This window comes from Molothrus aeneus, chromosome 25, assembly GCF_037042795.1.
Source record: "Molothrus aeneus isolate 106 chromosome 25, BPBGC_Maene_1.0, whole genome shotgun sequence".
In the NCBI taxonomy this organism is placed as follows: domain Eukaryota; kingdom Metazoa; phylum Chordata; class Aves; order Passeriformes; family Icteridae; genus Molothrus; species Molothrus aeneus.
Genome location: NC_089670.1, coordinates 881055 through 896612, shown reverse-complemented (window position 1 = coordinate 896612; position 15558 = coordinate 881055). Strand labels below are relative to the sequence as shown.

The 15558-nt window shown below is 63.4% G+C and overlaps 1 protein-coding gene across 1 annotated transcript; it reads right to left on the bottom strand.

Annotated features, from left to right (window-relative positions):
• Nucleotides 1-9340: 9340 nt before the first annotated feature.
• Nucleotides 9341-14361, bottom strand: LOC136566537 (TBC1 domain family member 24-like). The gene is made up of 7 exons (XM_066565718.1): nucleotides 14259-14361; nucleotides 12046-13081; nucleotides 11327-11485; nucleotides 10921-10984; nucleotides 10567-10662; nucleotides 10158-10428; nucleotides 9341-9486 (listed from the first exon to the last, which is right to left on the bottom strand). Exons 1-7 carry the CDS (start codon nucleotides 14359-14361, stop codon nucleotides 9341-9343), a joined length of 1875 nt encoding a protein of 624 aa, XP_066421815.1.
• Nucleotides 14362-15558: the final 1197 nt, after the last annotated feature.

The window sequence follows — 15558 nt, the reverse complement described above, 5'->3', positions numbered from 1 at the left end:
GTGGCGCTGGGGATGAGGGGCAGCCCCAGCCCTGGAAGGGCAGGGAGCCCCTTCCCACAGCCAGGGCATGGACAAACAGCCAAGGTCCAGCTGCAGGGGAGGGATGGGGATCTCCTGTGCCCTCCTCCAGGGCTGGGGCTGCCCCTCATCCCCAGCTGCCCCGTGTGCTGCAGGGAGCCTTGCTGAAAGCACCTGGGCAGTGCAATTCCCGTGGCTCTGGGCAGGTCTGTGCTCCAGGCACTGAGAGCTGCTCTGAGCCAGCTCTGTCTGCCGTGTGCAGGAGCAGCAGGAGCAGAACCCGGGCTGGGGGTGGCTCCTGGGGACCAGGGACCAGGGACCAGGGACCAGGCTGTGGGACCAGGCTGTGGGACCAGGGACCAGGGACCAGGCCGTGGGACCAGGGACCAGGCTGTGGGACCAGGGACCAGGCTGTGGGACCAGGCTGTGGGACCAGGGACCAGGGACCAGGCTGTGGGACCAGGGACCAGGCTGTGGGACCAGGGACCAGGTTGTATGTCCAGGCTGTATGTCCAGGCTGTATGTCCAGGCTGTAGGACCAGGCTGTGGGATCAGGCTGTAGGACCAGGCTGGATGTCCAGGCTGTATTTGGAGGTTGATCTCAGAGCCCTGGAGCCGTTTGCTCACGCAGCAGAGCTGAGGGTGTTTGATCCTGACCTCAGCCCTTATAAATAACCCAACTGGGGCCATGCAGGCACCCAAAACAATTTGTTCCTCTCCTCTCCTCTCCTCTCCTCTCCTCTCCTCTCCTCTCCTCTCCTCTCCTCTCCTCTCCTCTCCTCTCCTCTCCTCTCCTCTCCTCTCCTCTCCTCTCCTCTCCTCTCCTCTCCTCTCCTCTCCTCTCCTCTCCTCTCCTCTCCTCTCCTCTCCTCTCCTCTCCTCTCCTCTCCTCTCCTCTCCTCTCCTCCCTGGCTGCCCTGGGAATGTCCCCTCAGCCCCAGGATGATTAAATCCTGAGGAATGTGCAGGGAGCTCTGCTGGGGCACACACACACACACACACACACACACACACACACACACGGTGTGGGGGGCTGGAATAAGCAGGAGGATTTACCTGCCCTCTGTAATCCAGGCATGGCCAGAGCCCTTGGCCCGTTCCTGTGCCCTGGCAGAGCCATCCCCTCTGTGCCATGGATGGAATGTGCTGGGAAGTGAAGGGCAAGCAGCTCCTGAAGAGCAGATCTGAGCAGAAAATGCCAGACCTGGAAGGATTTGTGCTTTTCCTGCCTGCCAAGCACGAGCAATACTTAGAAAGATCTCTGGGGTGGATTGCAAAACCTACCCCGTTTGGAGGGGGTTTGAGCACTTCAATCCCTCTTTAATGACACTGCCCAGGAAATGACAAAGCTTTGGGAAAACAGCCGGGGTGGGTTCTGGATTTTGCCTTGGGACATTTCAAATCCTTGCACACATTTTTTTTGTGCGGCTCAGCAAAACCCTACAACATCCTGCCCCAGCTTTCCTTGTTTCCCTGACACTTCTGGCACAAAAATTGGACACTGCAGCACATTCCAAGGCCAGTCCCGTCCAGGTTTGCCCTGTGCTGCTTTGGATGAGTCTGCTTTCAGGTTTGTGGGTGACAGCTCCGTGGGGATTTCAGAAAGGAGCTCCCCCTGACATTTGGTGTTTTCTCCCCTGCTGCCCCTGCGGTGGTGCCTGTGGATGGGCACTGCCAGGGATGCTGCAGTGGGAAAAGATTTGCCCAAATCCCACAGCCACGTGCAGGGGCACTGCCCAGGGAATGCCTGGCAGGAATTTCTGTGTGCCCAGTGTTCCACAGGGACCATCCCAGCTGTGAGCAGGGAACTCTCAGAGCTGAGCACACTGCACTGGGAAAAGGAAATAAAATAAAACACTGGTGTTCTTCCAGTGGTTAATGGGTAAATATTAAGCTGTTTTGAGGTTTTGTTGCAGGAGATGTTTATGGGGTTATAGCTCTTAAAACAGAACATTGAGAGCCTTTGTGCTGAGTCCAGGTCATTCACAAGAGGAGGCTACACTTGAAAAAATCCACATTAGATTTAATAGTGTTTGCTTGAGGCCACAGCAAGAAGGGAGACCCAGGGAGAGAATCAGAGGCATCTCTAGAGATCACTTTGGTCCAACCAAAGTGGAACAGTGCAAGCAGCAAAATGCCAGCTTTGGGCTCGGGTAGGGCTTTTGTCACCCACAGTTTGGGGTCATTGGGATGGGGCTGTGGCCCAGCCTCAATGGCAGTGGGCAATGCAGGAACACAGTTCTCTACCACATACATGTGGGTAAAGAACAAGAAGAGCAGACAGCTGCAGCCTTCTGAAGTGATGTAATGTTACTCTGTCTATCTGGAATTGCACGGTGACACTCTGTGTGTTGTGGCCATCTCGACTGTGACATTTCCTGTGGCAATGCAGCTCAGCCTGAGAGCAGCTGGGGAGGGCAGGGTCCTGCTTTGAGCCAGCCCAGCCCAGCCCAGGCCTCACTGCCCTGCCCTGGGCACTTCCCTGGGATGTCACAGCTGGGGCAGGGTTTGGGTGCTGCCCCTCTGCACAGGGAGCTGCTGCACATCCCCACACCTGGCTGCAGCTCCACACAATTCCTTTGCAATTTCCCTGTGGATTTCACCCAAAAATGCTGCCATGCTTTGTCCCCCCCACCACCTGATGGAAAATCACTGTCATTCCTTCTCCCTGGCAATCAGTGGTGCAGCAGCAGAGCTTTGGGCTCAGGAGCCTTGAGTGGGCTTAGAAACCTGTGTGCAGAAAACTGGGGGCACAAATGTGGGAATTCCTCCCTGGGAAGCAGTGGGAAGGGGCTGCCAGTTCCTATCAGCCATCAGCTGTCAGGGCCATGAGCAGCAGATTCTGATTTCCTCCAGGACCTTCAGACATCAGCCTGAGTGAAGCAGCTCATTAAGAGCAGCTAATTGCTGCAGTCATTTGTGAAATGAATTTTTCAAGGTTAATTTAGTTTAGCACTGAGAGGCCTCCATTTAGCTCTGGAGAGGGTGAGCTGCATGTGCCACACATCCCTCCCTCCTCTGTGGACAGGGGACCCAGGCTGGGAGCTCAGATCTGGGGCATGCTCAGGGCAGGATGGGATGGGATGGGATGGGATGGGATGGGATGGGATGGGATGGGATGGGATGGGATGGGATGGGATGGGATGGGATGGGATGGGATGGGATGGGATGGGATGGGATGCAAACACTGGTCCCAGCATGGTGAGGTGAGCAGCAGGGCAGCTTGGCCTGTGCTTGGTGCAGACATCAGCTGTGCTTTGTCAGGAGATGAGCAGCCCCTTCAGAAGCTCTTTTAACCATTGCAGGGGTCCTGGGAGAGCAGAGCCTGAAATGTGATGAGTTCAGTCAAGCTTTGCTATTCACCTCCCTGATCCCATTTCCCCTTTGCCATGGGGTTCCACAAGCAAACCTCCCTGTCTGAGGGGCTCCCAGATGGCTTTAAAGACAGAGGGACAGCCTGTGGGGACAAAAGGGACATTTGCTGCATGGCATGGTGCCTGCTGTGGAATCATTTTCTGCTCCTTGCTGAATGAAAGCAAGTCCATGGAAGAAACAAGAGCAGAGCTTCTTGGGATGCACCATTGCAGGTCCAGGGGCTGTTCCAGCCTTTGCTGTCTCAGTGTGGCCCAAAGCAGCCTGGGCAGGGCTCCCAGTGCTGTGGGACACCAGCCATGGGGTCTCTGCCCACACAGGAGCACTGGGGACCTCTGTCCATCCCTCCACTCCCCTGCATCGTCACCCACAGCCCCGTGGAAGGAAATCAGTGCAGAGCCCAGACTGCCCAGAGCTGCTCCAGAGCTGGTGGGGCTGGGGAGGAGCTGGAGCAGAGCTGGTGAAACTGGAGAGGAGCTGGAGCAACTGGAGTAGAGCTGATAGAGCTGGTGGGGCTGGGGAGGAGCTGATGGAGCTGGAGAGGAGCTGATGGAGCTGGTGGGGCTGGGGAGGAGCTGATGGAGCTGGAGAGGAGCTGATGGAGCTGGTGGGGCTGGGGAGGAGCTGGAGCAGCTGGAGCAGAGCTGATGGAGCTGGTGGGGCTGGGGAGGAGCTGGAGCAGCTGGAGCAGAGCTGATGGAGCTGGTGGGGCTGGGGAGGAGCTGGAGCAGCTGGAGCAGAGCTGATGGAGCTGGTGGGGCTGGGGAGGAGCTGGAGCAGCTGGAGCAGAGCTGATGGAGCTGGTGGGGCTGGGGAGGAGCTGGAGCAGCTGGAGCAGAGCTGATGGAGCTGGTGGGGCTGGGGAGGAGCTGATGGAGCCAGAGAGGAGCTGAAGCAGAGCTGATGGAGTTGGAGCAGTTGGAGAGGAGCTGGAGCAGCTGCAGCAGAGCTGATGAGCTGGAGAAGGACCAGTGCAGCTGGAGCAGAGCTGGTGGGGCTGCACGGCTCCCACCTGAGCACAGCCCCTCTCAGCACCGGCCTGGGGAAATGGGCTGTTTAAGGGACGCATCCTGTGTTTGCAGAGCACCTGCCAGCTGTGACAATACAGATGTTTCCTGTCTCCCTGGAGCTGCTGGGAGCCTTTTCCCAGCTGGGAGCAGTTCCTGCCTTCGGGCAGGGTCTGGGGGATCACACAGCCCTGGCCTCGGGCAGTGGGATGGGCCTGGGCAGTGCCCGTGCCCGCTCAGCCCCGGCTGGAGGCAGCTCCAGGAGCCGAGCCCAGCTCCAAGGGCAGTGCAGAGGCTGCCTCAGCCCTCCTGGAGAGTGTGAGCGGCCCCGAGCAGGACGTGGGGCCTGCGGGTGGGCAGGAAGATCCCCCGTGTGAGCAGCATGGAGGATGTGACTCTGCTGACCGTCCTCCCTTGTTGAGTCTCTGTCTTTTCCTGGTCTGGACCCCCATAGCCGAGTCTCGCCACATCCTGGGGCTCAGGACTGCATTTGGGAAGCAGATGAAGCCAGGTTCACCCCCTTTTCTGCTGATGAAGCCAGGTTCACCCCCTTTTCTGCTGGGGCAGAGCACAACTGGTGCAGCCCTCACAGGCAGCTTCTGCTTTCCAGAGGGGCAGCTGGACCAGCCTCCCTCTGCTCCCTGCACAGCTTTGGGGATGCCTGGAGCCTCCCTCTGCTCCCTGCACAGCTTTTGGGGCTCCATGGCTGTACCAGCCTCCCTCTGCTCCCTGCACAGCTTTGGGGACAGCTGGACCAGCCTCTCTCTGCTCCCTGCACAGCTTTTGGGGCTCCATGGCTGTACCAGCCTGCCTCTGCTCCCTGCACAGCTTTTGGGGCTCCATGGCTGTACCAGCCTGCCTCTGCTCCCTGCACAGCTTTTGGGGCTCCATGGCTGTACCAGCCTGCCTCTGCTCCCTGCACAGCTTTGGGGATGCCTGGAGCCTCCCTCTGCTCCCTGCACAGCTTTTGGGGATGCCTGGAGCCTCCCTCTGCTCCCTGCACAGCTTTTGGGGATGCCTGGAGCCTCCCTCTGCTCCCTGCACAGCTTTTGGGGCTCCACGGCAGGGAATGAGCTGAGCTGAGGGGGTTTAGCCCCGAGTTTTCCCCCGGAGCTGCAGTGAGCCCTGTCCTGACTCCCTGGTTTCCCTCCCGAGCCCTGGAGCCGGCAGTGCCTGGACATGACCCGGCCTCACCCGGGCTGACCTGGGCGCTGTTCCTGCCGCACTGAGGCAGCAGTGAATGTTCCCCGGCTGTCTCATGTCTCAGAGCTGCGGCGGGCCCTGGGTGAGGATGCCACCCTCGGTGAGGATTTCTACCTGCGCTGTTCCCGATGCATTCCCTTCCTCCCCGTCAGCCGCGCATGGAGCAGGGATGCTCCCTGTCGGAGCAGCCAGGCCAGGCTGCCCGGGCACGGGGACAGCCCCATTGGCACCGGTGTCACCTCAGACAGCCCCTCCGCTCCTCTTTGCCCGCTTCCTGCAGCCCCGGGGGAGGCACGGGCGGTGCCTGGGGACGGGTTCGAGCTGTGCCTGAGCTCAGAGGGGCTCCTTGTCCTTGCAGGCACGCAGGACCCTGGACAGGGATGCAGCAGCACGGGCTGCTCGGTGGCCTGCGGTAACCCAGCCCCGGGCTCCTGCCCGCCGGGCGGCTCCGGGACAGCTGCGGAGCATCTGCGGCTGTGCAGCCGCAAACTCTGCCTGGATGCGGTACGGAGGGAGCGGGAATTGTGCCCCAAACCATTCCCTGTCCTGCCGAGCTGTGGGGCAGCCTCGGTGACCTGCAGCCCTCCCTGCCTGCCCCCCATCCTCCGGAGCAGCGCTGGGGGCAGAGCCCCTCACCCTGCCCGGGGCTGGAGGGTTCCCAAATGCCTCCAAACCACAGGAGGTGAAAACCCCGCGGGAATTGCAGCCAAAACGGGACAATTCCACCGCTGTTCCTGGAAATGCCACGTCAGAGGCAGAGCACTCAGCACCCACCTGCATTTCCCAGCCTCGGCGTGCAGTCCATGGGATGTGCAATCCCTCCCACACAATGCAATCCTGGGATGTGCAATCCTGGGATGTGCAGTCCCGGGATGTGCAGTCCATGGGATGTGCAGTCCATGGGATTTGAAATCCCGGGATGTGCAATCTCGGGATTTGCAATCCTGGGATGTGCAGTCCATGGGATGTGCAGTCCATGGGATTTGCAGTCCATGGGATGTGCAATCCCGGGATATGCAGTCCATGGGATTTGAAATCCCGGGATGTGCAACCTCGGGATTTGCAATCCCGGCATGTGCAGTCCATGGGATGTGCAGTCCATGGGATGTGCAATCCTGAGATGTGCAGTCCATGGGATTTGCAATCCCGGCATGTGCAGTCCATGGGATGTGCAGTCCATGGGATTTGCAGTCCATGGGATGTGCAGTCCATGGGATTTGCAATCTCGGGATTTGCAATCCTGGGATGTGCAGTCCATGGGATTTGCAATCCCGGGATTTGCAGTCCATGGGATGTGCAGTCCATGGGATTTGCAATCTCGGGATTTGCAATCCTGGGATGTGCAGTCCATGGGATTTGCAATCCCGGGATTTGCAATCCCGGCGTGTGCAGTCCATCCCGCCCAGGGACAGGAGCCGTGCAGAGCGGGCTCTGCGAGGGCGCTGCTGAGGCACTCCTGACCAAACCGGGCTGAATTCCCGGCGAAGGGAATTCACGGGGAAGCAAAGGGGAGAGGAGGAACGGGACACAAAAGCACAAGAGCAGCGCCTCGGTCTGGCAGCCGCAGTGCCGTGCTGGGGAATTCCTGGGTTTACTGCAAGAGTTCTGGCAGACGAGGAGAGAAGGGAGCAGAGTTTCCAACAAGGGACAGCCCTCTGAGCCTTGGGCAGCGTTTGCCTGCCCAGCCCGGGGCTCCTGCAGCTGCGGTAGCGGCTCCTGGGCACTGAGCGTTTGCCTGCCCATCCCGGCAGCTCTGCCCAGGCTTTTCCACCCGAGCTGTTACTGGATTTCCACCCCAGGAAGCCGTGCTGGGCTGTATGAGAGCAGCCGCCGTGTGTAAATCCCAGCGGGAACTGGTGTCCGGCAGGGAGTTCCCACGAGGATCCGGATGGGAGGCCTGGGGAAGGCGCTGAGTGCCCTCAGCTCCATCCCGTGCCCTGCTGTGGGTGGCACAGCCCTGCCAGGGCAGTGCCCGCCTGCCCTCCGCCCTCTCTGGGCAAACCCGCTGCTGTTTCTCCCGGCGCCTGGGGATGGCATCAGCTCCTCACTGTTCGGGATGCCAGGTGAGGAGCCGCAGGCTTTCCCCATCCCCTGCGCCCTGCAGGGCGTGCGTGAGGCTGGCTTGGGTGGAAAACAGAGAAGATGCCACATTAAAGCCGAGCTCTTCACGCAGTTCCACCCTCAGGTCCCCGGAGCTGCTGTCCCCAGGGCCGTGTCCTGGTGCCACCCGGCTGCCGCAGGGACACGGGCAGGGCTGGCCCGGCCCCGGCTCGTTCCCGGTGGGCAGCGGCAGCTCCCGCCCGAGCCCAGCCATTCCTGCGGGTATTTCTTTGAGCAGGAGCTGGGGATTCCACAAAAAGCTCCCTGATCACCACAGCTTGGCTCTATTTACACATTTTAACAAACGAGGACATCAGCTTCCACTAATTGCCGATCACATCGCTTTATTAATGTTTGCTTTTTATTAATTGGCATCCCAGCCCTGTTTGCTGGGTGTTTCCTGATCAGTCACAGGAGCAGCTCTCCCCTCCTTTGGAGCCAGCTCAGCTCTATTTGAGTGGGTGGTAAATGAGTCAGTGGTCACCCTTCTCATTGCTGGAATTCCCTTCCCCTGGGCATTTCTCATTCCTGCTGATTCCCCTCCTGGTGGCTCTGGCCCAGACACCCCATTCCTGCTGTGCCTGGGTACCCCATGGAGGCTCAGAGCCATTCCTGCTGTGCCTGGGTACCCTGTGGAGGCTCTGAGCCATTCCTGCTGTGCCTGGGTACCCTGTGGAGGCTCAGAGCCATTCCTGCTGTGCCTGGGTACCCCGTGGAGGCTCCCAGCCATTCCTGCTGTGCCTGGGTACCCTGTGGAGGCTCAGAGCCATTCCTGCTGTCCCTGGGTACCCTGTGGAGGCTCAGAGCCATTCCTGCTATGCCTGGGTACCCTGTGGAGGCTCCCAGCCATTCCTGGTGTGCCCCACCCGGCCCCCTGGGAGCTCTGCCATAGCTGCTCCTGCTGTGCCCTCCTGCCAGTGCTGGCACAGCCCCAGGGCAGCCACAGCTCCTGCCCCGAGTGGCTGCAGGGCTGGTATGGGTGGGAGGTGACCCCATCCAGGAAAGTGTGTTTGGGGTGGGAGAGGTTCTCCTGCTGCAGCCAGAGGGTTCCCTGTGGCCTCCAACCCTCCCGTGTCTGACAGAGAACACCAAACCTTCCCATTCCACGTTAAAATGGCCCATCCTGGTGATCCCACTGGGGAATCTCCTCCATGTCCAGCCCTGCAGCCCCATCCCAGCCCTGGGCTGGGGACAGAGCAGAGGGCTCAGCCCCAAACGTGGGGTCCCCCCAGAGCTGTCACTGCACCCACAAACTGTGGCAGGGCTTTGCCATCTGATCCGGTCCAGTCTGATCCACTCTGCTCTGATTTGCTCTGCTCTGACCCAGTCTGTTCTGATCCAGTCTGATCTGGTCCAGTCTGATCCATTCTGCTCTGATCCGGTCTGGCTGATCCGGTCTGGCTGATCCATTCTGCTCTGCTCTGCTCAATTCTGCTCTGCTCTGCTCCATTCTGCTCTGCTCTGCTCCACTCCGTTCTGCTCCGCTCTGCTCCGTTCTGCTCCGCTCCGTTCTGGCCGTGGAGGGGCCCGTGGGTTCCGCAGCAGCCGCCCAGGTGGCCCCAGCCCGGCCGGGGGTGCCAGCGCGGGGAGGGTCCCCGTGCCCGTGCCCGCGGGTGGCGCTCGGGGTGTCCCCAGGGCCCCTAGGCGCTTTGGAAGCCCCACACCTCCAGGAGCTGCACCTGGAAGTTCTCCCGGCAGAGCGGGGGGTTGTCGAAGGTCTCGCAGCGCTCCGTGTGTCCCCGCAGCAGGCTGGCGTCCAGGGACAGCGCTTGGCCTCCCCCTCCGCCTGCGAGGGCAGCGCGGGCTGGGCTCGGGCCGGCCCTGCCGGGCCGGGGCCACCCTCGCAGCGAGGGAAGGGCTGGGCAGGGCCGCTCCGGGCCCGGGCAGCGAACCCCGGCAGGCTCTGGGCTCTGGGGTCCCCCTGGGGCTCTCGGGAGCAGCTCCCGGGCTGGGGAAGGGGAGCTGCCCTCGCCTGCCCGGACTTTAACCCGATATCCCCAACCGGAGCTCCTGGGAGCTGATAGAGATCCCCCTTTATCGATAGGGATCCCCCTTTATTGATAGGGATCCCCCTTTATTGATAGGGATCCTCCCTCACTGATAGGGATCCCCCCTTATCGGTAGGGATCCTCTTTTATTGATAGGGATCCCCCTTTATCGATAGGGATCCCCCTTTATTGATAGGGATCCCCCTTTATTGATAGGGATCCCCCCATATCGATAGGGATCCCCCCTTATCGATAGGGATCCCCCCCAAATGATAGGGATCCCCCCGTACTGATAAGGATCCTCCCCTTATCGATATCAATCCCCCCTTACTGACAGGGATCCTCCCTTATGGATAGGGATCCCCCCTTACCGATATTGACCCCCCTTACCGATACCGACCCCCCCTCACCGATACCGACCCCCCCTTACCGATACCGACCCCCCTTACCGATATCGATCCCCCCTTACCGATGACGATGCCGTCCCGGGAGCCGGCCATGAACATGGAGGCAGTTTTGGAGGGCAGCAGGAAGTGCCTGATGGCCAGGAACGGGGACAGGCGGCCTCTGCCCTGCGCCGAGGGCACGGCCAGGTGCTTGGGGCTGGGGCTGTCCCGGGAGGAGCCGGGCGGGGACTCGGGAGCGGGGGAAGGCGAGCGCTGCCGGGAGCGCGGCACGGCCTTGGCCAGCTCCGGCCTCTGGATGAGCACCCACTCGTACCTCTCTGCCTCGGGGCGCACCTGGGCACGGGACACACCTGCTGAGCCTGGGGGAAGGCACTGCTGCTGCCCCGGCTCTGGGCCTGGCGCAGGGAAGGGACGGCGTGGCCTGGCAGGACAGCAGTGAGGGGACAGAGGCAGACACAAACCGTGACTCACAGTGAACACGAAGCACTCCCCGGTCCCAAAAAAGCCCGATGTGGCTCCGCTCTTCTTCCTTTCGGCCCAGTCCGAGGAGAGAAAGGCCCCACACACCTGGGAGAGAGCACGGGGAGCTCAGGGCGTGGATCAGCCTCACTCGTGGCCTCTCTCCCCTCGCCCTCTCCTCCTGGCTCCCCAGCACCCCGGCTGAGGTGTGTCCTGGTGGCCAAGGTGCAGTTTGTTCTGCCCTGGCAGCTGGGACGGACCCGGGCCGGGGCAGGACAGGGAGCACAGCCCGTGGGTGCTCCAGCAGTGCCAGGGGGGTCACCCAGCCCTGGGTCCCCTTGCCCAGCCCTGCCTGGCAACGCTCACCTCCCCCTCGGTGGTTTTGATGAGCAGCACCGTGGGTTCGTAGCCTTCACAGCACGTGTAGAACCTGCAGGCATGGACAAGGCTGGGCTGGGGAGCTGGAGCCCTGGGCAGGGTGTGCTGGCTGTCCCTGGCCACTCACAGTGTGCTGGCACAGGGTGGCACAGGGGACATCCCTGCCTGGCACAGCCACAGGGCTCCCTGTGCCCCGGGTGGTGCCCAGGTGCCGGTGCCCACCTGGGCCAGGCTCTGCCCTCTGCCCTCAGCCACCCTCAGGACCCCGAGCTGAGCCCAGGAGGGTCCCCAGCAGCCCCAGGGGTGCCCAGGTCACTTGTGCTGCTCCTCCCTCCAGCACCAAGCCCTGCCCAGGTTCCCCCGTGCCCCGGCCCCGGGGCAGGTGAGGCTTCACCTCTGCAGGCTGCAGCCGTCCTGGCAGGTGGAGAAGAGCAGCAGCGGGGGGAAGAGCGAGAAGCGCTCGGGGAGCCAGGACCAGACGAGGCGCATCTCCTGTGCCGTGACCGTGCTGGAGCTGAACTTCTGCATGTCCACGGCCAGGTGGAAGGACGGCCTGGGGGGGACGGACACCAGGACGGGCTGGGGCCCTGTGCTTTATGGGGCACAGCCCCTGCAGCAGGTTCTGCCCTGCCCTGAGCACCGTGAGCTCCCTGCCAACTCCCCCAGCTCTGCTGTGCCGTGTCCCCTGACAGGGTCCCTGACTCTGGCTGTGCCATGTCCCCTGACAGGGTCCCTGACTCTGGCTGTGCCGTGTCCCCTGACAGGGTCCCTGACTGTGGCCGTGCCATGTCCCCTGACAGGATCCCTGACTCTGGCTGTGCCATGTCCCCTGACAGGGTCCCCAGCTCTGTCTGGGCCGTGTCCCCTGACAGGGTCCCCAGCTCTGGCTGTGCCGTGTCCCCTGACAGGGTCCCTGACTGTGGCTGTGCCGTGTCCCCTGACAGGGTCCCCAGCTCTGGCTGTGCCGTGTCCCCTGACAGGGTCCCCCAGGGGCTGCGAGGGCCCAGCACAGCCACAGCTGTGGGAGGTTCCTGCAGCTCCCCCAGAGTTCTCCACAGGAGCTCCCATTTTGCCAGCTCGGCCCCAGAGCTGGGAGCGCAGAACCCTCCTCACCTCCTCTGCACCACGGTGATGCCCCTCTCCACCAAGGCCTTCCTGTTGGCCATGTGCAGCAGCCAGATCTCCTTGCGGGAGAAGAGGCGGATGCCGAAGGCTCTCTCCAGGAGTTTGTCCACGGTGACGTGCTGGGCGATGTTCCTGGCGAAAGCCTGCAGCTCGGCCTTGACGTCGGAGCCCTGCGGCCCGGCCGGGGCCGCCGAGAGCCTGAACTGCTTCAGCAGGGCCAGGGCGATGCGGTACAGGACCTTCTGGCCCTCCAGCAGGAACACGTCCAGCACGCGCACGGCGTAGGCCAAGGGCAGCCCGGGGAAGAGCCACGAGAGCCACTCCGAGTAGACCTCGAGCACGTTGTCGGCGGCGCCGGCGATGAGCTTGTGAGCCGCGGGGCAGTGCTTGCTGGCCAGGTCCCCGAAGGTCATGCAGGAGGCCTGGTGGGCCAGGAAGGACTGGTCGATGTAGGCGGCGTGGGGAGCGTTGCTGGCGATGAGGCGCGAGAGGCTCTCGAAGCACTGGGCCTCGTCCTCGCTGTAGTGCAGCAGCAGCGCCGCCAGCGCCGGCAGCAGCGGGCTGTGCGTGATGTCGGGGAACAGGGCGCCCACGCAGATGAGGATCTTCTTCAGGGCCGCGACGCCGTGCGGGCTGAGGCAGTAGGTGGGCACGGGGCAGCCCTCCAGGAACTCGGGCAGCGGGTGCGAGCTCACGCTGCGCTTCCCGAAGAGCCGGCCGGCCACGTCCCGGTACACGAGCGCGTCGGGGGTGACGAGGCGGCAGGAGACGCGCTGGATGAGGCGGGGGTAGAGCCGGGCCCGGCCCGCGTGGCTCCCGGCCCAGCAGCCTTCCCTCGCCAGCCGCTTCAGCTCCTTCGGGGGCCGGCCCAGCACGTCCCGCGGGATCCGCGCCGGCCCCTGCGCCTCCGGCATCTTGGCCCAGTCCACGAAGGGCCCGCAGCCCCGGCCCGGGGAGGTGTCGATGTCCCAGGTGTCGGCCTCGGACGTGACCACGATGGTGACCGGGGATGAGCCCAGCCCCTCTGCGGGACAAAGAGCTTTTATTGAGCGCCTCTCCCGGCCCCAGCAGCGGCGTTCCACCCCGGCTCAGGGCGCTCTGAAGTCCCACAGCCGCGTCCTGCGTTTCTTTGCTCTCCCCCGCGAAGGGAAGCGTTTCAGGCTTTGCCCTCTCCCGCTCCCATCAGCTCCGGGCCCCGGAGAAGCGTGGGGCCAGGTCCCAGCTGGGTGTCGGGGCTGCTTCTCACACCGTGAGGGGCTTTTCCCCGCTCCCAAAGCTCCCGGCCCCGATCAGGGCTCGGGCAGCCCCCGCCCGGCGCTGGGCAGAGCAGGCTCCGAGCTCCGCCTGGACAGACGGACGGGAGCGGCATTTCCCCGGGGCTCGGGAGAGCTGAGCCGAGCCCCGCCGGGGCTGGGAGCTGTCCCCGCGTGGGTGAGCTCTGCTGGGCGCTCATCGACGGCCGGGGACACCGCAATTAGCGCACTCATTAACCCTCGGGTGTTTGCACTGTGCCTGTGCTCGGCTGCTGGGGGTCAGGGATGGATTCGCACCGAGCCGAGGGGACACGGGGACAGCCCGTGGTGGCACATCGGGAGGCTCCCGGGCCGGGTCCGGCTCTGGCTCTCGCTCTCCAGCTCAGTTTGGCGCCTGCCCAAGGCCAGCGGGAGCAGCGGGTCGGGCTCAGCCTGGTTCAGGGCAGGAGCTGCTGGATCCGGAGCCGCTCGGGCCGGCTCCTGTCCCGGACACAGCCTGACCCCGGCACAGTCCCGGGGGCTCCTGGCCACAGAAACCAGGCCGAGACAACACCGGGGGGCGATCAGGGGCTGCTTGCAGCCCAAATTCACCCCAAATTCCTCTCTCAGGGCGCTGCCCTGCCCGGGTACTGGGAAACATCGGCCCGAGCCCAGCCGACCGCCGGTGCCCCGGGTGCTGAACGGAGGCTGCGGCTGTGCCCGGCCCGGGACGAGCCGGGGGCTCGGGGCAGGACCCGGCTGTGCCCCAGCCCCTGCGCTCCCGCTCGGTCCCGCACTCACCCGGCCCCGTGCCCGGCACGGGCGGGTCCCGCTCGGTCCCGCACTCACCCCCCGGCCCCGGTCCCGCACTCACCCGGCCCCGGTCCCGCACTCACCCCCCGGCCCCGGTCCCGCACTCACCCGGCCCCGGTCCCGGCACGGGCGGGTCCCGCTCGGCCCCGCACTCACCCGGGCCCGGTCCCGGCTCCTCGCCCGCCGCCGGCTCGGCCATGGGGAAGGCGGCGGCCGCGCCCCCGGGGCAGCGGGGCAGGCTGAGCCCCAGCTGCAGCATCTGCCAGCTCGGCCACCCCTGCCGGGTCCCCTCTGCCCCGCACCTGCCCGCGCTTTTAAGGTGCGGGCCGGCCCCGGCCCCGCCGTTTATTTGGGGTAAACACAGCGAGGGGTGGAGCGGCTCCGCGCCCGCATCGCCCCTTCCTGCCCCAATTCCGCGCCGGGCCCGGCCGGGGGCTGTAAACACCCCGTGGGCCGAGATAGCATCAAACAGCAACACGGCCAGTAAATGAAGCCTTGATTTTCCCGAGGATAACCTTCGTGCTCCCGCTCGGGCTGCGGCTGCTGCGGCCCGGCCCTGGGGCTCCGGCGTTCCCGGTGTGCCCCCGGGAAATGCTCGGGACCGATCGGTTCCAGCCTCAGAACGCGCTGCAGAGCTGCAGAATGAGCGCTGTGCTCACCGACAGAAGGGCTGGGCTGGAGGAAAAGCGGCCTCGAGCAGCTGGAGAGGCTCCCGGGGCACCGCCCCGGTCCCACAGCGCTGCTCTCAGCTCGGGCTGCACTTAGCGGGCACTTTTATAGGCATCCTAACCTTTAAAGGATCTTTATTTGCCTTTAAAATCGGATTGTTTCTGCTGTGGTAAGAACGGGGGAGCGGAGCGGGGATCAGCCCCGGGAATGACGAGATGCGCTGGTTCTCGTTATCAATACCGTTATCAGCATTGTTGTGATTGTCATTATCGCTGCCGTCATCGCTGCCGTTATCAGCAGGCCCAGCGGCCCCGTCACGAGGGCTATAAAGCCTCGCTGACAGCGCCCCGAAGCTGCTCCTCAGGTTTGTGCCCGATTTGCGTCACCGATCGCATCCAAAAACACAGGGAGAGGCCAAATGCCGGCGGATCAGGGATGGGAAGGGCTTGGAGCGAGGGGCTGCGCCCACCGCAGCCAAAACAGCGACAGTGCCAGCAGCGCCAGTGTCACCGGGAGCGGGGCGGGGACAGGGAGGGCAGCGATGTCACTGCGGATGGGCAGGGACAGGGTCAGAGCTGGGGGTTTGGAGAAGGGAACCGGTGCCATCGCTCAGTGTTGGGTTTATGGCAGCAGGGAGGAATGGGGACAGCTCTGGTTCTGTTCTGTGCACATCTGCACACATCTGCACCTCGTACTGTGCACCTCTACACCCCGGACACCTGCACCTCTGCCCCTGGTACTGCAAAGCTCCGTGCCCGCCCTCTGGGCACTGAACCTCTGCCCCTCT